Raw genomic sequence first — 22,696 nt, 5'->3', positions numbered from 1 at the left:
CGTCATCAAGATGTTTAATATATTGCCTGTCGCAATTTGTAAATTCGTTTTGGAATCAGACAATATTTTCCTTTTGATTTTATTCTAGTTAAAAAGAGACACAACACTGTCTGATAAGTACGAACTACAAACTAGCCCGCCAAAGTCGCCCGGTTGTCAAACGTAAGCAAAATTCTTCAAAACAATAGTTATAACAGGTTATAAATCGGCAAACGTTATTTTAATGCTTTGCTTGTTTTGGTAAATTTCAAATATCTGCTTATTATTACTTTGATTGAAAATTCTGAAGCCAGACAGAACAGATTGCGTCGCTAATCAGTTACTTTGACAGAAACCAGATAATGGAGGCCCCCTATTACCAGTAAAATACGTTAGAGATGTTTTTACTGTTAAATATTAATTTGCTGAAAATATTTGTTAGTGTGTTGCAGCTCCACTGAATATTAGTATGGACAAGGTCTCTATCAGATATTAAATATATGAAATGTATATAAACAGTGAGTGTTTGAATACAAACATAATTCAATACGAATTATGTTTACAATTATTTCAAAGGAAAGTATCGAAGAGGTCTAATGGAACTTGCAGATATTGCTTTTAAAACAATAATATTTATAAAAGCATATAATAAAATGAAGGGAGACACGCTGAAAGAATGCTGCCAATTTCTAAGACAGGGTGATGAGAGTGGAAACAAGCAAAGGTGCATATAAAATTAATATATAACTGTAGGAAATGTTACTGTAGAGTGTAAAAGAGTTCACAAATATGTGTATAATTGTACAGAATATACACGAGCCTTTGGTTAAAATGTGTCGAGAGAGAAAGAATAGTAACTGTTTTGCATATATGGCAAATACATTAAGGAGAATGCAGTGATTAAATCTAGTTTTATGAAGAAAAATATATACAAGTATTAACAGAACAAACAAAGGAGAAATACAGTAATATCAAAATGTATTTACAAGAAAACACTGTACCGAAAGATACAAGAACTATGCATAAAACGTATAATGCGTAAAATGAAAGTATATTAATATATTACTTGGATATACAGTTGTTAATTAGATGGTTAATGCCTCTGGGGGATACAACTACAAACACGCCTAGAACTCTAACTCATAGGTGGTATGGAAAAAAGTTCAATATAAATATTATCAAACACAACCCTAACCAACAAACTATTATAACTGTGCACCTAATTGTAGGTTTAAGTCCTTCGATAATATATACGATAGATTTACTATAATGTTAATTATAATAAGATATATAATTAATTATTTTATTTAGATTGTGTATTGTTGAGTATTGTTGTATGTCAAAGCCAAACTGAACTAAAACTCACAGCTGATACGACAACATTGCGACTTTTTATCGCCACAAATTTAGATGATGTATGTACAAAATAACTTTGGATAGACTGTATATCTTGTTCACTTCCCTGCAGTCTGAAACTACTCCACCTACAATAAATCCCTCAAAATTATTTCACATCCAAAAATTTTATTATAGACACTTAACTTTTATAAATTAAATTATCACTGTTTCTTATAAAAAGGCACACGAGATTATGAGGGACATCCATGTTACGCAAAACAAACAAATTCAATTCCATTCATTCATTTAAAATTATTAAAAGAACCATGGTACGCGCGTGTGTGATGTTTCAACCAACTTATCGAATATTTTATTTCGCAGGAAAACTATTTTCGCTTTTTACAATTCTAATGGTATTAACTAACGGTATAGATATGCCGAACAATAGATTGCGTTCGAGTGTAGTTTAAGTGATTTTTTCTATTATGCCACTCGGAGTATTTGATCTGAGACTTGCCGGTCCTTGAAAGTTATTTGTATGTTTTTTATCAGTACTTTTGATAAATCGAGTACGGTATGCGAATAATAAATGTTATGTAAGTGAAATTGTATGGTTAAATATTAATATTTTTATTGAATATTTATCTTTTTAATTATTAAAAGTTGTATCCGGTTTTTCATTAATTAATGGGAAGTATTCTTGCTAAAGAACTTTAAGTTTATAAAGCTTTTTCTTTATGCTAAAAGTACAGAAGAACAGGATAGCTTCTTAATATATTCAACCTCCTGTTAATGCTATGGATTGTTTATCAAAGTCGTGAACAATTTTGCTTATCGGACATAAATTCATTTTCGGTTTACCGGATATACACGAAAGTCACTACCACTTTTTTCCGGAAGAGAATTACATAATTTTCAAGAAAATAGAAAATGTATTTTATCAAAATATTGGCCATTTGATTCAATACATCTTGTCCATCTTTCAGGGAATTTATGGATGTCATCCCAAAAAAACTGTCCTATGAGCAAAACCATTCATCGAATCATTTTCTAACTTCTTTACAAGCGCATGTCTCATTGATGCGAAAAGTTAATAGCCGGACGATGCAAAGTCTGGAGAGTACGGCGGGTGTAATATGTTCCATCGGAGTGTTTTCGACGCTTCCTTGACCGGTTTTGCTTTAGAAGAGAGCGCGTCATCCTGCAGTAAAATCAGTTTACCGGGTCTTCGGGTCCACCCTGGAAATATTTCAATCAATGTATGGTTCAAATTGATCATTTGTTGTTGGCATAAATCACTATTAACTGTTTCACCAGGTTTCAACACTTCGTAATGCACCACACCACTCTGGCATTGGTCTTGGAGTCGATCGGCCGACTTGGCGAGATGATCACCCTGATTTTTTGCGCTTGGGATTTTTCAATAAATCCACTTTTCATCACCCTATTCGATACAGAAATGACTTTCGATCATACCGCTGAAGCAGCATTCCGCAGACAAAACTTCGCAAAATATAACATGTATAGCTTTGAAGCTTGATTGTAGTAGAATAATAATTGCATACTTAAGCAAGGTTGCATACTTGCAACCGGCAATGACACCAAGTATTTAACATTGATCAACAAGAAAAATTGGTGGGAGAGGTCGGCCTATGGTAAATACGACCTCCTATGTACACATTACGTGTAAATGTTGGTGGATATTGCAACATATATATTAAATTATTAGATTTTACTGACTTCGTCATTCATTCCATATTCATCAACATCATATTTAATCAACTTTTGTCCATTTGATGATAATAAGTTGAATAATATTTCACATATAAGTTTAATACCACGTTAGACGGAGCCCACGTTAAACTGTAGGTCCAGTCCAGATAAAACCATGGTTGGTAAAAGGAGGCTATAAAATATTTTTTTAAAAAAAACATAAAATAAGGTTACTAGATCACAGCAACATGGAGACAATACAGCTACTGGACAACATGCAAGAGATCAAATTGAATAGTGTTTAAGTGTTATTCTTAACTTAAGCAATCTAATTTAATTTTAATTTGGGAAAACTGATGTATCTATCTATCCCACACTTGTCTTTCTTGTGTATTGATGCAAGTACAACACAATAATAATAATAATTTTTTGTTACATTTTAGAGTCTCCTTTTTACCAAAGAGGGTTTATCTGGACTCGACCTACTGCTTTACCTGGGCTTCGAACCACGTTCCTGGATATTAAGCCTACCGAGTGGCGATTGACCAACTTGGAGGAAGCCGGCTTGGTTGGTGCAGTGGTAAAGGCGACAAAATGGTCCAGCAACTGTTGCGATAATCGCGGATTCAAATCCTGCTGGGGCATGGTCGTAAATTTATGTTTGTGATTGTCTTAGGCAAGAGTGTAAAATCCGACAAGGAATATAATCCAAGACATGCCAGTAACCAGGCCGGTAACACCGGATATCTTCTGGGGTGATTGAAATATATTTAATAAAAAAAAAACAATATCCTGTAGCGACCTTGAGGCATGTCGAATTTTACATAGTGAAATAACGGTCTACAAAATACCTAGAAATATAAACCTAGATGTTGAACACGGGCGGGGTGTCAGCAGCGCCAACTAGAAACCGATAACGAATAGCTGACAACCCCGAGACGTTTATCGGGAATGTTATTGAAGGGTATTTGCATTCTTTCAGTACTCGACCATCGTTTGGTTTAGACGTGCCACCATCGACTGCCCAAGCCTCGTCTTCAGGAAACACCGCTGCCATCGCGTTTTATCTATTTTGTATTTTCCACATTTTTATATTACTTCAATATATAACGCTCACATAATGTAAACACCACTATTTTATTTCGTTTTACCTCCATTCCCCGAGACATCTAATAAAGCCCAAAATCCTATTTAGTAAAACCATCTTTCGAAAGGTTGAAGAATGCAACAGCCAATATTATATTACAGCAAAAATCACTGTTCATGTAAACACAAAAATATAGTTAGCGTCGGCCGATATCACTTAGCAAGACACGTTTTCGTCATATTGACATATCGAAATTGATTTTGCAAATACGGCTTTGATGTTTTCACTAGAAAAAAGTAAGTAAATAACCCCAGTCCGTCACCCGTATATCTAGTATATACATACCGATACGTCGCCGGTTTCATTGTTCAATGTATAATATTACAGAGCATTATTATTATCGTAGTTTGTAGAAATGTCATTCAGAACCAAAATAAAATAATCCCTCTGCAATTTGTTTAGACTTGTATTAGATAATATGACACAGTTGTAAATAGATATTGGGTGAATACTTTGAATTAGAATTGCGTAGCTGAAACAGCAGATGATGTTCAAAAAAATATTGTTTTTTTTATTCCATGAGACAAGCCATTGGGAACAATTACAAATACTCGAATTAACTTTCCAATGACGTCAGCTGATTCAAGTCTAGACTCTCTAGAGACAAGCAGTGTTAGTACAGATGGACTTGGATGCTATAAATGTTTGGTGTCAAACTATAATAAACGAATGCTAAAAATAATAAAGCAAATATATGTAAAGAGAAACAAAACTGTAAATTTGAACTATGGAAGACGCGTTTATTGGCAAAAACTAGCCAACGTTTCGCAATCATTACAAATTCTATCCTCAGGACGGAAACCCTGATTTTGAAGCTCACTTTCATGGTGAGCTTCAGCATCAGAGCACGCTCTTATAGCCCCGGTCTCTGTTGATAATATTTTTGACCAGTACCAATCTAGTGTTCAGCCAATAAATACAGAAAACAATGTTAGCCAGTTAATAGAACAGATTGTTTGCCAATTTCAGTAGGAAAGATTAATTGAAAGAATTGAGAAAATCAAAATCATTCTAGTCGCGCCAGTAACTAGACTGGGTAAAACCAAATGTCTTCTGGATGGTCTCTAGATTGGTCCCTTCCTTAAAGTTGATTGCTTAGTGCCCAGGACCGTGGCTAGAGCCCACGTTAAGCAGTAGATCGACTGACTAAATAATCCAAGAGGTTGAAGTGATCAAAATCCATATATTAGCTGTTTGTAACAGTAACAGAGTATACAAAACAAACACAAATTAACAGTGGAAACAGCTGTAACATAAACTAACTATTAAATTAAATGGTTTTGACATGTCTCTACGTAAATTAACAGTTTTTCATTTAAAATTGAATTAATAAATAAATAAATAAATATACAGTTAATCCACAGAATAATCATGGAAAACTAAATATCACGTTATTTGTTTTATCTTTGATTTGATGAAATCTGTTGCCGAACCTCATTAAAGACTTTTAGAAACTTATGGTGATGCTTTTCAGTCATGTCCCAATTTTTTATGAATTATATCTCTCATTCGATATGCTTAGAATGCTCATTTACAAATTAATTTATTACTGTTTTGTTGTACTTGCATTAACATAAGCAAGGCGAGTACGGGATTAATACATCAGTGTGTATTTCCTAAGTTAAAATAAAACTAAACTACTTTGTAAATCTTGTTGACTGTCACTTGTACATTTTTATAATCCAATTGTCGATTTTAGTTTCATAGATTTTAAAATATAAATTTTAATGAGATTGATACAGAATAGACTGGAGGGTCATTTTAAACATTGTCGTTTCATTGCTTGTCAGGTAAAAAAGAAGAGCTCTATGTGACATTGGTTGGTCATGAAAAAGTCAGCCACAAGACAACACTAGGCAAGAATGGTGAAACCGCAATTAAAAGTTGACTCTGCACCACTCAGTGTGCCAGAAAACAAAACTTTTGGACCTAAATATGGTGTTTATTTTGATATTGTTTATGATACTAAATTAAAACAATGTTAATATCAATCCAACTATAAATTGGACTTGTACCCAAGCTATATTTAAAAAACAATGTGATAAATGTTTCAAAATAACTGATTGTAGAATGTTTAATATTTCCGTTGAAATTAAAGTAAACTCATAATGTATGTATCTCTACACTGTTCTTTGCGAATGTCATCCACCATCCCTACTAATATTAGTACAATTACAACTTGGACTCTATGTAATACAACAACACCAACGAAATATATTTCGAACGTTTTTCTTCCCCTCATTATTTATTTTCAGTTAAAAAATGAATAAAACAATAAAAACATATATCAGCTACAGTTTTGCAAGAAATTAAATTACATAGGTTACAGGATGACATGTGATAGTGATAAATATACAGGTAACGAATTCATTGTAAGGTTCTTCCAAGATGAAATGATCGCCTGTTCTTTAGGAATAAGTGGACATGTGACTGTGTGATGTGTATTTCGTGAAATACGAACAAACAAATGACAACAAAGGACCATTCTTCAACATAACAGTAACATATAGTTATAAGTTCTTATACATCGGCTAAAACAACCACCTATTTGATTGACCAAAAGGTCGAATTGATGGGTGCCCTCTGTAGACCTCTGATTTTACACCTACCAAAAGTAATGTGTGTAGCCATCATTTCTCTGTGCGTTAGGAAGTCATTGATTGAAAAAGTGTCACAAAGACTTATTTATTTATTTATTATGAGGCACTAGCCTCCTGGACTATTTAGGGTCTGCTCACAGTTTTACAATACACATTACATTCGCATCAGTTAAAGTATAAGTGATACAGTACATGAAGAAATATTAATTAATTAGTGTAAGATTTAAAGTATAAAGTGTAAGGTATAATACTAAATATACGGTTTAATATAAAGTATAAATTAAAAGTTAAATGTATGAGATATAAAGTATAAATTATAAGATGGCAAATAAAAATATATAAAATTATACAGATATAAAATTCGTACAACTTACGATAGTGATAATATAAGGATATATGGTATATAAATATGTAAATGTACGTATATGATATTATACAGTTGTATATGAACCAATAAAGATACGTAAACTGTCGAGTGGAGTATATATGATACAAGAAGTGGGTGCAAATCATATTTATATTAAGGATATTAGACAATATTATTATATATCTGGCAGTAGTCCTGTTGCGGTCAGGAAGTTAATCAGTTTATCTAGGTTCTTTAGATGAAGACACTGATATATCGTTTCTCCTAGGTTGAGTAGTCGTTTCTGCGAGTTGTATCTTCGACACTCAGTATGTGTTTGTTAAAAATGCGGAACACTTCATAATTTTGCGTGTCATCCTTACGCAGGGGCCATGCTAACCTTTTCATTTCTTTCATTATTAGGCTCAAAATATAAATAGTACCCATCGCACCCATTGAGTTAACATGTTTTAATATAATCGAAATAAGAAATATATCGATTAAGTCCAACGCCATAAAAACTCCTATTTTGAAATTAAAATATCAATTCAGTAAACTGACACTATTTTTATTACGAACAATGTTGCATAACGCGATTCTTAAGAAGGAAGAAAGTATTTGTTTTTGCATCTTTACGTTACAAAAAGTAATCGAATTCCAATTATCCCGCCGCCAAAATTAGTCATCGGGTGTCGGACGTAGCGATCAACGAAAACAATTTAAAATATACACAAATTTGAAGAATTTTAAATATTCCACCGGACCAGCGGCATTTTTTCCGAGTTGTTTATTATTGAGCGTTATTATGTATCATTACGATTATTCTGCACCATGCCCGCTCGGTTTTCCAAGAACCGAATGAAATTAAACGTTTTTGTTTGCAAACAAAGAAAGGTACTTGTTGCTTTTAAATATTATATGGTCAGTCAGTACGTTTAATCACCTCGTCCTTCAATAATACTGGAGTAATGCTTACTTAGTTCTTTTGTCTTTTTTATAACATATATGAGTAACAACTAATATTATTGTTAAATATAACATATTTATTGTTGATAACGCATAGGCTTTAACTTCCCTGTCCTGACTACATATTCATACTATAACAAAATATATATTATATGGGTCTTGTTTACTATATATTTATGTATAAAAACTGAGCAGATCACACCCAAAATCAAAGAAATTTTTTTTCAGAACGGTTTAGTCAGAAGATACCTCCAACTTGGCCTAAGGCCAAAGAGATTGTTTAATCAGTCAATTATAAAGCTAATTTGGACCTATGACATGCAAATATAGGGTTGTACTAAAACCAACTAGTTAGTTGTTATTTGTTGTTACTAGTTAGTAATACAACGCTGCCAAAAGAAAGTACTTCGATTAATTGACAATGTTTATCGAGTCGAGTGAGTCGAGTATCGACATGAGTAGACCGAGGACTTTTCGTCCAATATCTCACATTTAACACATCAGTTATTATTCGGTCTCGATACATTAATAGTTCACAAATCTTCGATCTTCGTACTCTTGGGTCAACATAAAAAAAAATGACCTGCTTTGGTGACTTTAACCGTCCTCTCCAATATTTACGGGTCAAGTGGGCTTTGAGTCTCATAAATACGATATTAAACGTGCTCGGTTCTTCGTTCTTTCATTTAAATTTATAGGCGCATAACATCTATTTAAATAAAATGCCTATAAAATATAAATATATTTCTCCTTTTACGTTTGTAACTGAATGTTCGAATGCTGATGATATTTGTTCTCCTGGCTGGTGGACAAACCCGAATACCGACCCAGTAACTGATGAATTAATATTGTGTAATAGAAATCGAGGTTAAAAATCATCATGTATTAGTTATCTACGTTATTTTTAAATTGTAGCTCGTTGTAAACAATGCATTTGATTTAAAAGGGACAATGAAAACTGGAAGTTGGCCTACAGCTTGCTCTAGTCGCCAAATAAGACAATATCTTTAAGACAAACCTCATTCAAAGCCGTCTTTATGACAGTGTGACGTATCAACAATAACTACGAGACAATTTTTAAAAGGCAGGAACATCACTTAAACAATATTGAGTTATTTTATTTGTTAACAAAAGATAGTGCTGAAAACACATGAATTTTATTTAGACTAGATCCAAGTTACATCGTAGGTTTACATTCGAAAGCATTTCGTCACTAAAATCTATCGTTAACAATTATTAGGTTTCTTGTTTACTGTATGAATGTATTAAAGGACATTGCCTTCTAAATGTTAGATCAAAAAAAAACATTTCGGTATTTAAGTTTTCCTTCAAATACATATTTCTCAGCTCAAACCGATAAAACAACCATTTAAATGAAATAAAAATTCTCGGACTCGATAAACCTGATAATATTTTTCTTTAATATTATCGACATTTTCTATTCGATAAATATAATCATCATGTTAACACTTATACATAATTGCTACTTTAATATCTTTAAAAAATAAATTAAAAAACAAGATTTTTCTTAATCACATAGTTACAGAAGAATTGATATATAGCTATACAAAAAACGAACAACACACATATGATGTAGAAGACTGGTAAAAGAATTAATTAAAAATTGGGAATACCGTTCATTTCTCTGACGTCGGTGGGATCGAATGAATTTATATTCACTCGTAATAATAAGCGGTAATGCCCCAGAGCTATATACAATTATATGTAACAAGTAAGTTTCTGAGAATCGTATTCACAATCATTTTAAAAAATAACTATTCACGTGCAAGTATTAACCTACGCCTATGTGACATCGCTACTTTTCGTAAATTTCCGTAGAATCCCAACTAATAACAATTTGGGTACTAGTTGCCGTCAAAAAGGAAATTTAATTTCAATATTACACCGATGTAAATCCTTTATTAATCTCCAGTGAAGACGAAAACGGCATAATGAAGCTGTGAAAGTCCCATCTATAAACGCTGTTTAACGAGTTCCGATTAATATCGTCAAACGACTTCATTTGTTTTATAGTTTTATTTAGGCGCCCTTCTACGCGAAATCGAATCTATTTTCGAGACGGCCTGGACGGACACAATGTTATTATGGGTCTGCCAACAATTACCGGATTAGTGGCCCCAATTCAGCCTACAAATAATCTTAATACGACGAAGTTGGCGTCTATAAATAACTTAAATGGGCAAAATGTTTATGATAATTACAAAAATATGATATTTAATAATTTTCGTTGTGTTATATTTAATGTCAAATCATAAAAAATAAAGTTATGCACCCCGTATCACAAACACAACAGGACATCTAACGGGAACCGTTCCTCCCTGTAGCATCAAACAAAAATGTTTAGTACCAACGCCGCCTAGAGTAAACTTAATATTTCAACAATGTAAAGAAAATATTTGTAGGTCCAAAAACAAAAAAAGGTTAATATTGAAACAAGAGAACAGCAGAAGCAATTGTTAAAAATATTACCCTATTTTTAGATAATTGCTAACATGTTAAAAATTATTTTTTTCTTATAAATGGATGTTAGGCAAATGCCCTGAAATTATAAAGTGAAAAAAGTGAAGACAACATTAACATAAAATGTATATCTATGATCAACAAAGATAAAATTAAACACAATGGACAATAACATGTCGACATAAACAAATAACATATTTCTAATTCAATATAAATCAATGGATAAAATGTGTATTACAAGACATATATACAACATAAACCAGGATAACTTTGGTTGACATTGACAACCCGACATTTGCAGATTATTTAAAGTGCATCTTAAAAAGTGTATTAGAATTTCATCATCAAAAAAGATGCTTTTCTGTAGAAGAAGTCTTCACTCCTGATAAAATGGTTAACATATTATATAATGTTAATATAAATTTGTTTTTAAATATTTTTTATCATTGTCTTTAACCATTTCCAAAACTCTAACATTATGCATTTTATCTCTGCTAGGAACGAGTGCTTTGATAAGAAATGAGTTAAGTTACACAGCAAAGTACATGTACATACTTAATTTTACATCAAATATAAGCACATAGGGGGGAGGCCATAAACAAAATTTGAGAAGTTTATTTATACCAGCTGCTATCTACATTTATAAACATCGAGATAGCATAATAACCTTTCGCTAAAATCGTATTTAATACAAAAACACTTCTGAGACCGAATAGGTTCACCTCAATACTAATACTGTACGCTATTTCTTAAGCCCTGTCACTGTCAAAATTCATTTTTCCTACACTAACATATTTCGTGTATCTTTGTTAAAGATCCTTGTATGAAAAGATAAATAAAAACGGTTATCGAATAAAAGCATGATCAAATTTCAATTAAAGTAAACTCCTATTGAAAATATTCCTATAGTAGGATGTAATTGACTTTACTAACTGACCTAGACATTTATATAGAATAGATAAAATATTGTTGGATATTTGGTAAATTAAAAAAAAAAGTATTTACAATTGGTGCAATTAATGCTACTGAATTAAACATGTCATTTATAATATCGCTGTGTTCCATATAATAATAAATAAGATGAATAATTGGGCCAAGTTGGAGTTATATCACAGCACTGGCGCTATACTGGCGACTATTTGGCTCAGGCAATGCACAAATGCATAATGCAGGGTTCAAACTCCAATTTATTTTAATTTTGATTTACATTTAGTCTAAAAATAAACCAAAATTCCCATATTTTACGCTTCAAAACATTCTACCAACTCCCACAATAACAAGCCAGTAATAATATATATTCAACATATCAGGCCAAAAATCAATTAAAAATATTAATTAAAATATGACATTTAAATGACAAAGATCATTAAATACACTATAGTATCGGTAATCACATAACAAAAAAATAATTCTATAAAATATTAGTTAAACTATATACTGTATATATGTATATTATAAACTATGTGTCCATCAATTTCCAAAAAAAAAATAAAGCAAAATTCATTAGAATTACATAAATATTAGCCACTAATATTAGTAGTATTTGAAAAAAGATGCTATAAAAGTAAACAAAAAATCATCACCTGGCGCTTCAGATTGTTTATATGTTGTTTGTTATCACAATTTAAATAATTCCTAACACAATTAATACAAGAAACATAACATGTAACAACATAAAACATATGGCACAATTGAGATGTCATATATTACTTTGAAACTTTGAAAATTAAACATTTAAAATACATGTACAAATACCTAATTATATTATTTCAATAATTTTTAATTCAATTATTCTGATTTAATAAATAATGTTACTATTGGTAGTTGTTCAAATAAAAAAATATGTGTATATAATATAAATGAAGAATTTTCATACAAAAGATGTTTCAAAAACATGTTTGTTACTTATATAAATTGTATAATTACTAAATCAATTGTATTGGCACATGATAGTTAATATGAGCACATGAAACTAATTTAGCTGGTAGTTATAATGGATTACTAAATATAAGTACTCACCTATAAGCCAAAGACATACATTGGAATAGCTTGGATAAGCTTGTGTCAATTCCTACTGGGTTGGGATTCACCTTGTCATTTATATAATCCAAAGGTCCTTGTATAAATGGCTTTACTGGTACAATAATCTTGTTATCAATAACTTCAGGTATAGGAACTGCAACATTGTCTTCATCATCTTGTTCTTCAGCTTCAAACTGAGATACCATAAACTGTCCAGAATGAATAGATTCTCTGCCAGGCTTATCTAGTCTTTTATGTTCTACCATATACGACATAATTTCTGTTTTGTTGACAATGTACTGCGACATTTAATGTATAAGCATTTCACTTTAACAAACGGCGCACACTATACTGGTAACAATAACTGGAGATCTAATGTTATCACCACGAAGAAGATCAAGGACTGATAAAAAGGTCACATCAGCCTTCCACAAAATTATTACTTTTCCATAAATAACTTTTATTACGAACTCGAGAACAAAAATAACGTTGTACGAATCATAGATAGACCAATCTCAAGTCTCGCTTAGCACTAATGACATCTGTCAGATAAATTACGTCATTAAATAGTTATGGCCCGACATCTCTGTGTATATAGAATAATTACTTATCTAATCTTTTTACTTGAAAAATGTAGCATTCTAAAATAACATAGCTATTATAAAAGTCAAGCTAAGTTAGCCATATATCTTCATAGACTTTGTACGACTTTAAAAGAGGAACATATGAAGAACACAACCTCAAATAATATAACCTATATTATATTTTTATTATTTAATTGTAAAATAGATAATTATTAATGGATAAGATATTAAATACCAACATAAAAATAGTAAGAAGCTTTTTATCTAAATAAATTGTCATAATAATATAATTAAGGTTTTTAGATTATTGGCTGAAAAAGCTATAACAGTTAACCAATTAACTGATATTGCATTAAAACGAGCACAAGAATATAAAAAATATAATCCTTTTATAACAGTAACTGAGAACTTGGCTAGGAAACAGTCAAATCTTTCACAAGAACGCCATGAAAAAGATAAACCAATATCAGAACTTGACGGTATTCCAATTGCTATTAAAGATAATTTTTGTACAAAAGAGGTATTTTACCAGAATATAACATATAAGATTGATTATTTAAGTGATATATAAACACAGGTAGTAACAACTTGCGCATCAAAAATGCTAGAAAATTTTATACCTACTTACAACGCAACAGTAGTGGAAAGACTGGAGCAAAATGGAACAGTACTTATAGGAAAATCCAATTTAGATCAGTTTGCCATGGGTTCAGGAACTGTTGATTCAATATTTGGACCATCAAAAAATATTTGGGGTTATCAGGATGATGATAATTTTCATATTACAGGTGGTAGTAGTGGAGGAAGTAGTATTGCAGTTGCCACAGGGATATGTTATGGGTATTATATTCATTATTTTATATGATGTTTTCCTCTCACAACAATAATATTAGTGCTATAGGTTCAGATACGGGAGGATCAACAAGAAACCCATCATCATATTGTGGTATTGTTGGTTTGAAGCCAACATATGGTCTGGTATCTAGATATGGACTTATACCATTAGTAAATTCAATGGATGTTCCTGGTATTTTAACTAGAACAGTAGATGACTGTGTAAGCATATTAAATGGTATAGCTGGATATGATCAAAATGATTCAACATCTATTTCAAAACCATATAAAAAAATTAGGTTGGTCAGTTTAAACTAATATTAACCCAGTAAAAGTTCCATGACGTAGATTTTTTCAGGCTGCCTCCAGCCCAGAAAATGACCCTGAAAGACTTAAAAATAGGAATTCCCAAGGAATATTACAATGAACATTTAAGCCAAGCTGTATATGATACATGGAATGAAGTAGCAAACATTTTACAAAGTAGTGGAGCTGTCATTAAAGAGGTACATATTTTGTGGTGTTGATGGTTTTGTTGTTAATTCATTTTTAAGGTATCCATGCCCAACACTGAACACAGTATTGTTTGTTACTCGATACTGAATCAATGTGAAGTGGCAAGCAATATGTCTAGATATGATGGTGTTGAATATGGATACAGAGCAGAAGAAAATTCTTCAACAGATAAGTTATATGCCACCAGTCGTAGTGAGGGTTTCAATGAGGTAGTTAGAAACAGAATACTAACAGGAAATTTCTTTTTACTTACCAGGTAAATTTAAAATTTTTGGCCAATGTTGGTAATTAAACTGTATCAATTTAGGAATTATGAGAAGTACTTCAACAAAGCTTTAAAGGTAAGACGGATGATTGCTGATGATTTTCATAAAGTTTGGGAGGAAGTTCAGTTATTGTTAACCCCAACAACCCTGACCACGGCTCCTTTATATAAGGATTTTGTACAAAAAACTAATAGAGATCAGTGCGCTTTACAAGATTATTGTACTCAGCCAGCAAATATGGCAGGTAATATGGTTCTATTTTGCATTTACTTTAGTATGCGTCCACTTATTATTTTTTAGGAGTTCCTGCTATTAGTATACCTATAAAGTTATCAGGAGAAGGTTTACCAATCAGTTTACAGTTGATGGGTCGCAATTTAAGCGAGCCAATGCTGCTAGCGGTAGCGAAATATATCGAAAATATAGTCCAGTTTCCCCATTATGTAAATAATATTTAGGAGCAAGAAAAAACCCCATTTAAAAAAAGTTAAAAAAAACTGAAAATACTGAGAAGTATGAATAAAAAGCGTACAATTCGTAAGTTATGTTTGTATTCTTATTTCCATATCTCAAGTATACAGACTGTTCTCCCCTTTCTTATAGCCTTTGAATTCATTTAGAAATGACATAAAACATTATTTGTCTGCATAAATTATAATTTTAGTATATCATATATGTAGTACGCCGCTATCTACTATAAAGTTCACAAAATAAATCATTACCGAACTCCACCGAACAGGTTGCGATCAGTATATTATCATATTCTTTTTTCGCAACTGAAAGGAAATATAAAGCTACATGTTGCTACTAGCAACAAATAAAATTATATCTGAAGATTATTGATTAGGTAAGTTTTACCATTTCATGTAACGTTCTCATATTTATATATAATTCGTTTGTATTACATTTGGTGCAATATGCAAAAATACTCGTTGTGATGTACTTCATATGTACATGTATGTTTTATGTTAGTATTGCATTGGCTTCCTGTTAAACGCCTTAAGAGCTGAAGTCCTGATAGATTTCTATTGCCATGTGACGAACCGTCATCGGGATGCTATTGGAATAAGCACTCACGTTTAAACTTGATATAACAGAGCTGTAAAGTTGGCCTCAAAAGGCAGCAAAGCATTGACAAATTTAAAAAAATGAATGCATGTGGTAGGGTAATTAGAAAATTAATGGAGGATAGACTCTCGACTATAGATGGATCATCCGACCAAGTATTTGAAATGAGTAATACAGAAGAAAGTGGTATCTTAGAGTAAGAAGCCTGATCGAGCAAAATTCAGATGACGAGAATTTCGAATGCTTTCTGAGAGAGAAGAAATATTAAAATCAAGACTAAAATACGTCTGTCTCTTTCGGATACTTGTTCTGTGAGTTCTTATGTATGGCGCTGTGTGGGTGAAATTTGGTAAATATTCGAAGTCCTGTAGCACCAACAGTCTATTGTTTGATGAAGTTTGATGAAAAACTGCAAACCAGCAAGCGATAAACGTGAGCGGTCTTTTGATTCGATGATTTCCCCAAAATAGGTCAGTGTTCAGATGCTTGAATATAATCGAGTGCCAAAAATATACAAAGTATCTTAAACATTTTTAGGAATAAAGGTCATGCCTTTCTGTTTAGATATCGCGTGTTCAACAAAAAATAAATACACGTAACATCACAACATCTTCGTGATATTTCATGATTTTTTCCAAAGCTCCATCTTCCCATGATTAATTGGCATGAATAGTTTTTCTGCAGCTGCAGCAAACCACGTATAGCCATACGGGAAAAATCATGGTCAAGGTTTCAAGAACGGTTGAAAAGCCCCAAAAACATTTTTTATGGCAAATTGTAAGAATAAAGTAATTGTTTTACCAGTTATGGCTAAACTGGAAAACCTTTATTTTTCAATAAATATGAAAAAAGACCGGTCTTTTTATGTATTACTTTCTACCGCATATTTTTTCACAGAGCCATACAGTAAGGGTTTCCACGGTATCATCCTACCTTTATATTCATTTTTTTAATAACAAATTCTGTAATAAGTAACATATAGTTTAGTTTTCCCAAATATTTAGGAACAAGAAAAAAAAACGATCGTATATTATCATATTCTTTTTTCGCAACTGAAAGGAAATATAAAGCTACATGTTGCTGTTAGCAACAAATAAAATTATATCTGAAGATTATTGATTAGGTAAGTTTTATCATTTCATGTAACGTTCTCATATTTATATATAATTCGTATGTTTTTTTGCATACGAATTTGGTGCAATATGCAAAAATACTCGGTGATGTATGTTTTATGTTAGTATTTCATTGGCTTCCTGTTAAACGCCTTAAGAGCTGAAGTCCTGATATATTTCTATTGCCATGTGACTAACCGTCATCGGGATGCTATTGGAATAAGTACTCACGTTTAAATTTGGTATAACAGAGCTGTAAAGTTGGCCTCAAAAGGCAGCAAAGCATTGACAAATTAAAAAAAATGAATGCATGTGGTAGGGTAATTAGAAAATTAATGGAGAATAGACTCTCGACTAGAGATGGATCTTCCGACCAAGTATTTGAAATGAGTAATACAGAAGAAAGTGGTATCTTAGAGTAATAAACCTGATCGCCCAAAATTCAGATGAAGAGAATTTCGAATACTTTCTTAGAGAGAAGAAATATTAAAATCAAGACTAAAATACGTCTGTCTCTTTCGGATACTTGTTCTGTGAGTTCTTATGTATGGCGCTGTGTGGGTGAAATTTGGTAAATATTCGAAGTCCTGTAGCACCAACAGTCTATTGTTTGATGAAGTTTGATGAAAAACTGCAAACCAGCAAGCGATAAACGTGAGCGGTCTTTTGATTCGATGATTTCCCCAAAATAGGTCAGTGTTCAGATGCTTGAATATAACAGAGGGCCAAAAATCTACAAAGTATCTTAAACATTTTTAGGAGTAAAGGCTTTTCTGTTTAGATATCGCGTGTTCAACAAAAAATAAATACACGTAACATCACAACATCTTCGTGATATTTCATGATTTTTTCCAAAGCTCCATCTTCCCATGATTAATTGGCATGAATAGTTTTTCTGCAGCTGCAGCAAACCACGTATAGCCATACGGGAAAAATCATGGTCAAGGTTTCAAGAACGGTTGAAAAGCCCCAAAAACATTTTTTATGGCAAATTGTAAGAATAAAGTAATTCTTTTACCAGTTATGGCTAAACTGGAAAACCTTTATTTTTCAATAAATATGAAAAAAGACCGGTCTTTTTATGTATTACTTTCTACCGCATATTTTTTCACAGAGCCATACAGTAAGGGTTTCCACGGTATCATCCTACCTTTATATTCATTTTTTTTAATAACAAATTCTGTAATAAGTAACATATAGTTTAGTTTTCCCAAATATTTAGGAACAAGAAAAAAAAACGATCGTATATTATCATATTCTTTTTTCGCAACTGAAAGGAAATATAAAGCTACATGTTGCTGTTAGCAACAAATAAAATTATATCTTAAGATTATTGATTAGGTAAGTTTTATCATTTCATGTAACGTTCTCATATTTATATATAATTCGTATGTTTTTTTGCATACGAATTTGGTGCAATATGCAAAAATACTCGGTGATGTATGTTTTATGTTAGTATTTCATTGGCTTCCTGTTAAACGCCTTAAGAGCTGAAGTCCTGATATATTTCTATTGCCATGTGACCAACCGTCATCGGGATGCTATTGGAATAAGCACTCACGTTTAAACTTGATATAACAGAGCTGTAAAGTTGGTCTCAAAAGGCAGCAAAGTATTGACAAAAATTTAAAAAATGAATGCATGTGGTAGGGTAATTAGAAAATTAATGGAGAATAGACTCTCGACTAGATAGACATGGATCTTCCGACCAAGTATTTGAAATGAGTAATACAGAAGAAAGTGGTATCTTAGAGTAACAAGCCTGACCGCCCAAAATTCAGATGACGAGAATTTCGAATGCTTTCTGAGAGAGAAGAAATATTAAAATCAAGAGTAAAATACGTCTGTCTCTTTCGAATACTTATTCTGTGAGTTCTTATGTACAGCGCTGGTCGGCTATCAACAGTGGGTGATATTTGGTAAATATTCGAAGTCCTGTAGCACCAACAGTCTATTGTTTGATGAAGTTTGATGAAAAACTGCAAACCAGCAAGCGATAAACGTGAGCGGTCTTTTGATTCGATGATTTCCCCAAAATAGGTCAGTGTTCAGATGCTTGAATATAACAGAGGGCCAAAAATCTACAAAGTATCTTAAACATTTTTAGGAGTAAAGGCTTTTCTGTTTAGATATCGCGTGTTCAACAAAAAATAAATACACGTAACATCACAACATCTTCGTGATATTTCATGATTTTTTCCAAAGCTCCATCTTCCCATGATTAATTGGCATGAATAGTTTTGCAGCTGCAGCGAATCACGTATAGCCATACGGGAAAAATCATGGTCAAAGTTTCACGAACGGTTGGAAAGCCCCAAAAACATTTTTTTATGGTAAAATGTAAGAATAAAGTAATTGTTTTACCAGTTATGGCTAAACGGGAAAACCTTTATTTTTCAATAAATATGAAAAAAGACCGGTCTTTTTATGTATTACTTTCTACTGCATATTTTTTCACAGAGCCATACAGTAAGGGTTTCCACGGTATCATCCTACCTTTATATTCATTTTTCAACAAATTCTTTAATAAGTAACATAAAGTTCAGTTTTCCCAAATATTTAGGAACAAGAAAAAAAAAACAAAAGAGCTAATATAAATGTGAGTTTATTAGGGAAAATGTGAATCAAAAATTATAAAAATATCATACTAACACAACTTCCTTATAACACAAATTACCTACATCATAAATATGTATATAAAAGGAAAGACATGTAAAAGATAAAAAAAAAACGGAAAATACTGAGAACTATGAATAAGAATCGTAAAACTCCTAAAACCTATTTGTATTCTTATGTCTATATCCGAAGTATACAGACGGTTCTTCCCTTTTTCGTATAGCCGTTAGATTAATAAAAAAACGTGTAAAAATTATTCGTCACAACAGATCCTTCACTAAAATTGACAATAAACATCATAGGTACGGTTCCTTAATATTTGGTAAGTTTCCCGATCGAAATCAGTCGCGAAAAATATTCCAATTACCAACGTTCTAAGTTACATGGACTATGACGAAACGATGAAGGAGGGCAAAAAAGAGTGACATTTAAATGCTATTATTATAACCATATATTGTTTTTTTTTGTAATAAGTAACTTAGCCCTCTAGAGTACCTCATATTTTTTCATGGCTTCCAGTTTAGCTATTTGTTCGGGAGTGTCTTCGGCAGCGATTATCAAAGTGTGCCAGTAGCCCATCGACAGGCCGGTCACTTTAATACCTTGCATTCTCGTTACCTGGAACACCATAAATCACGATCACGTCCTCACATAAGTAAAAACATCATGTACTTACTTCTTTAGGGACTGTAGTACTTTTTTGCATGTCACCAAGGCCTAATTCCCCATAAGTTGGAGAAGCGCCCCAGGCTATACAAGTTTCATCAGCGGCGATAACTATGGAAGTATGACTGGTTCCCACGTGACTTATATTCCAACCAGCCAAATCCTGAACTGGTTTCGGATACATATTGGCCTAAAAAAAGACAACCATTATAATAAAACTGCATCTCCAACCAAACAAGCGTTCATTACTTACTTCGCCTGTACGTTTGGTTTGTCCGAATAAGAACAAACCGTTAAATTCAGTCACGGCTAGCGTATATGTAGAACCACAGTGAACTGAACGGACGCCACGAGATTGACTGTCAAAGTACTTTATCAGTCTTGGAACCTAGAATTTATAATAATGAATATTAATTATTGATGTCACTACAGTCAAAAATTTACAGAATGTATCTATCCTTTGTGTTTTCCACCTTCTTTGCAGTTGACTTTCTTAAAAAAGTACATGAAATTTTAACGATTCGGTAGCCTAATGTACTCACCATTTCGTCTTTTTGTTCCGCGTGACCCAACCTTCCAAAACCTCCAAATCCCCAAGAGAAAGCTCTCTTCCTGCTGTCGATGGCCACAGTGTGATTTGGTCCACAACTGAAATCCACTATTTCAGTTACATCTACTGGAGAGACATGACCATCCTTGCTTTTTTCAATGTATAAAACCACACGCTTTGGACTGGTTTGATAGTTAAAACATAACTTGGTGGAGGTCTTAAAATATTTTCCATCAGTGTTGTGACCCAACTGTCCGTACTCTGGTAAACCAAAGGTATGCAGACCACCTTTAATATCAAGAATGACAGAGAACTCAGCTCCACAACCAATCTAAAAATATCCATAATTCATTAAAAAAAATGTCTATCGTATATATTAATTTCCTTGCACAACATATTTAGAAATATACCTTAACAATTGGCGGTCCTCTGTAGTTGATTCTAGTTGGAGTCAAAATTTGAGGTTGCAGATTGCCAACCCCACACTGTCCAGATCTATTATCTCCACAAGCATACACGGTTCCTAAACATTTACAACTACAAGTTATTTTTTGTCAAAAAAACAAAACCTGAAATAATCATATAAATGCTGCCATATTTTCATATTACAGTTATATGATAATTTATTAACACAAATACTTACCAGTGTCAGTTAGAAACAATGTATGATGCCGACCACATGCAGCATTAATTACATTCATTTTATCCAAACCCGGAACAAGTTGTGGTTTAGAGGTGGTTGTTGTATTATCTAAACCCAATTGGCCATGAGGATTCCTCCCAAATGTGTATGTCTTTCCATCTTTATCAACCAAGACACTGTGAGCAGCTGTACAACCACTGACAGCCAAACGAACCTTTATTTAATAACAACAAATTAAATTGATTAATTCCCACATGTATTAAAAAACAATAAAAACTTGTCATAAAAACACAAACCTTCCAATCACCAAACCGATGGGGTATCCACAAATTAGGAACTATTTTTACACCTTTAAATTCCTTTTTTCCTGCATGATCCCAATTTACACCTCCACTAAATATTAGTTGTCCTACTGGTTTAAGCAGAGTATTCAGTAGTTCTTGAGGTAAAGGGCTCAACTCATCCAAAACATCTCCGTGGCCTATTTTATTACAAGGAAATATACGCCACAGTAATTATAAGTTTTTTCAGAATAAAAATAATATTTTAATTAACTCCATATTTAAAATATATCCATTAGCATCCCCCAACACCAACAAATTTTAAATAAAACAGTTCTTCAAAAACATGTTTTGAAATAATCCTTTTGACAATTTTAAAATTGAATATTTTGAAAATTTACCCGCAATAAGAACTTCATCGGGCTGAGTAACATCACCATCAGTTCCATCGCTGAGATCAGAATCATCGGTGTCCTCCTTCCTTCGAACCTTCTTTGCTGCCGGTTTTTTTGTAGGCGCCTTCTTCCTCTTGGTGGACATATCGCAGGCTTTCTCCTTTGTCTACGTTTACTAACCGGCTATTCTATTACAAAACTATTAATCTTTCAAATCAATTCCATAACCTTTAATTTCTTTACATTTTAAAATACTTACATTTAATTACAGGTGTTTTTGGGCCTCCACGCTCCCCGGTACGACAGACACAAAAACAAAATGGCTAAAAATTCCCTTGTAGACGAGTCAGCGTACCTGCCCTTGCGTCCCCAAGCGGATTTATTATATCTCCCACTTCTCTCTTTTTTTATTAACGGTATTTTTCCTTTAGAAAATGTTCTACTTATTACCAACATAAATGTTATTAATTTGAAGTTCCTGTGCCATCCTCCTAATGCTTTTATATTTCGAACGTATGTCGTTGATTTTAGCAGACAATTTATGCTGTCCTATTCTTCCTATTTGCCATAAAT

At 32.5% G+C, this 22,696-nt stretch overlaps 3 protein-coding genes, 1 long non-coding RNA gene and 1 other non-coding gene across 10 annotated transcripts in view; 2 read left to right on the top strand and 3 right to left on the bottom strand.

Annotated features, from left to right (window-relative positions):
- Positions 1-13,156, bottom strand: part of Mondo (MLX interacting protein mondo) — a 72,857-nt gene extending 59,701 nt beyond the window's left edge. For 3 of the 4 annotated variants that reach the window (XM_076413068.1, XM_076413069.1, XM_076413071.1), the window contains exon 1: positions 12,590-13,152. In XM_076413068.1, coding sequence (XP_076269183.1) covers positions 12,590-12,900 — 311 coding nt within the window. In that variant the 5' untranslated portion in view covers positions 12,901-13,152. Of the gene's footprint in view, positions 1-12,589 lie in introns of all 4 variants that reach the window. The other variant, XM_076413070.1, reaches the window with a different exon arrangement.
- On the top strand, positions 6,818-12,939 carry LOC143201919 (uncharacterized). The gene is made up of 2 exons (XR_013007047.1): positions 6,818-6,951; positions 7,007-12,939. It is a non-coding gene; the product is annotated as an uncharacterized LOC143201919 (long non-coding RNA).
- Positions 7,466-7,567, bottom strand: LOC143203285 (U6 spliceosomal RNA). Its single transcript, XR_013007309.1, has one exon. It is a non-coding gene; the product is annotated as a U6 spliceosomal RNA (small nuclear RNA).
- A 106-nt stretch (positions 13,157-13,262) lies between the features above and the next one.
- On the top strand, positions 13,263-15,337 carry GatA (glutamyl-tRNA(Gln) amidotransferase subunit A, mitochondrial). The gene is made up of 8 exons (XM_076413095.1): positions 13,263-13,424; positions 13,472-13,696; positions 13,754-14,016; positions 14,070-14,309; positions 14,369-14,516; positions 14,565-14,782; positions 14,834-15,036; positions 15,093-15,337. The coding sequence occupies exons 1-8, from the start codon at positions 13,392-13,394 to the stop codon at positions 15,248-15,250; spliced, it is 1,488 nt and encodes a 495-aa protein (XP_076269210.1). The 5' UTR covers positions 13,263-13,391; the 3' UTR covers positions 15,251-15,337.
- Positions 15,338-19,561: 4,224 nt separating this feature from the next.
- On the bottom strand, positions 19,562-22,640 carry LOC143201901 (protein RCC2 homolog). 3 transcript variants are annotated; one of them, XM_076413096.1, is made up of 9 exons: positions 22,383-22,640; positions 22,130-22,322; positions 21,744-21,928; positions 21,448-21,661; positions 21,215-21,327; positions 20,797-21,135; positions 20,508-20,642; positions 20,265-20,444; positions 19,562-20,206 (listed from the first exon to the last, which is right to left on the bottom strand). In XM_076413096.1, the coding sequence occupies exons 2-9, from the start codon at positions 22,266-22,268 to the stop codon at positions 20,075-20,077; spliced, it is 1,437 nt and encodes a 478-aa protein (XP_076269211.1). In that variant the 5' UTR covers positions 22,269-22,322; positions 22,383-22,640; the 3' UTR covers positions 19,562-20,074. The 3 variants fall into 3 exon arrangements, with proteins under 3 accessions (XP_076269211.1, XP_076269212.1, XP_076269213.1); XM_076413097.1 differs by having other exon boundaries at positions 22,130-22,311; positions 22,383-22,583; XM_076413098.1 differs by having other exon boundaries at positions 22,130-22,330; positions 22,383-22,504.
- Positions 22,641-22,696: the final 56 nt, after the last annotated feature.

This window comes from Rhynchophorus ferrugineus, unplaced genomic scaffold (assembly GCF_030347505.1).
Source record: "Rhynchophorus ferrugineus isolate W39M unplaced genomic scaffold, kcgeb_rfMv2 rfM9, whole genome shotgun sequence".
Classification (NCBI taxonomy): Eukaryota; Metazoa; Arthropoda; class Insecta; order Coleoptera; family Curculionidae; genus Rhynchophorus; species Rhynchophorus ferrugineus.
The sequence above is the reverse complement of the archived record's forward strand: the minus strand, read 5'-3'. Positions and strand labels throughout refer to the sequence as shown.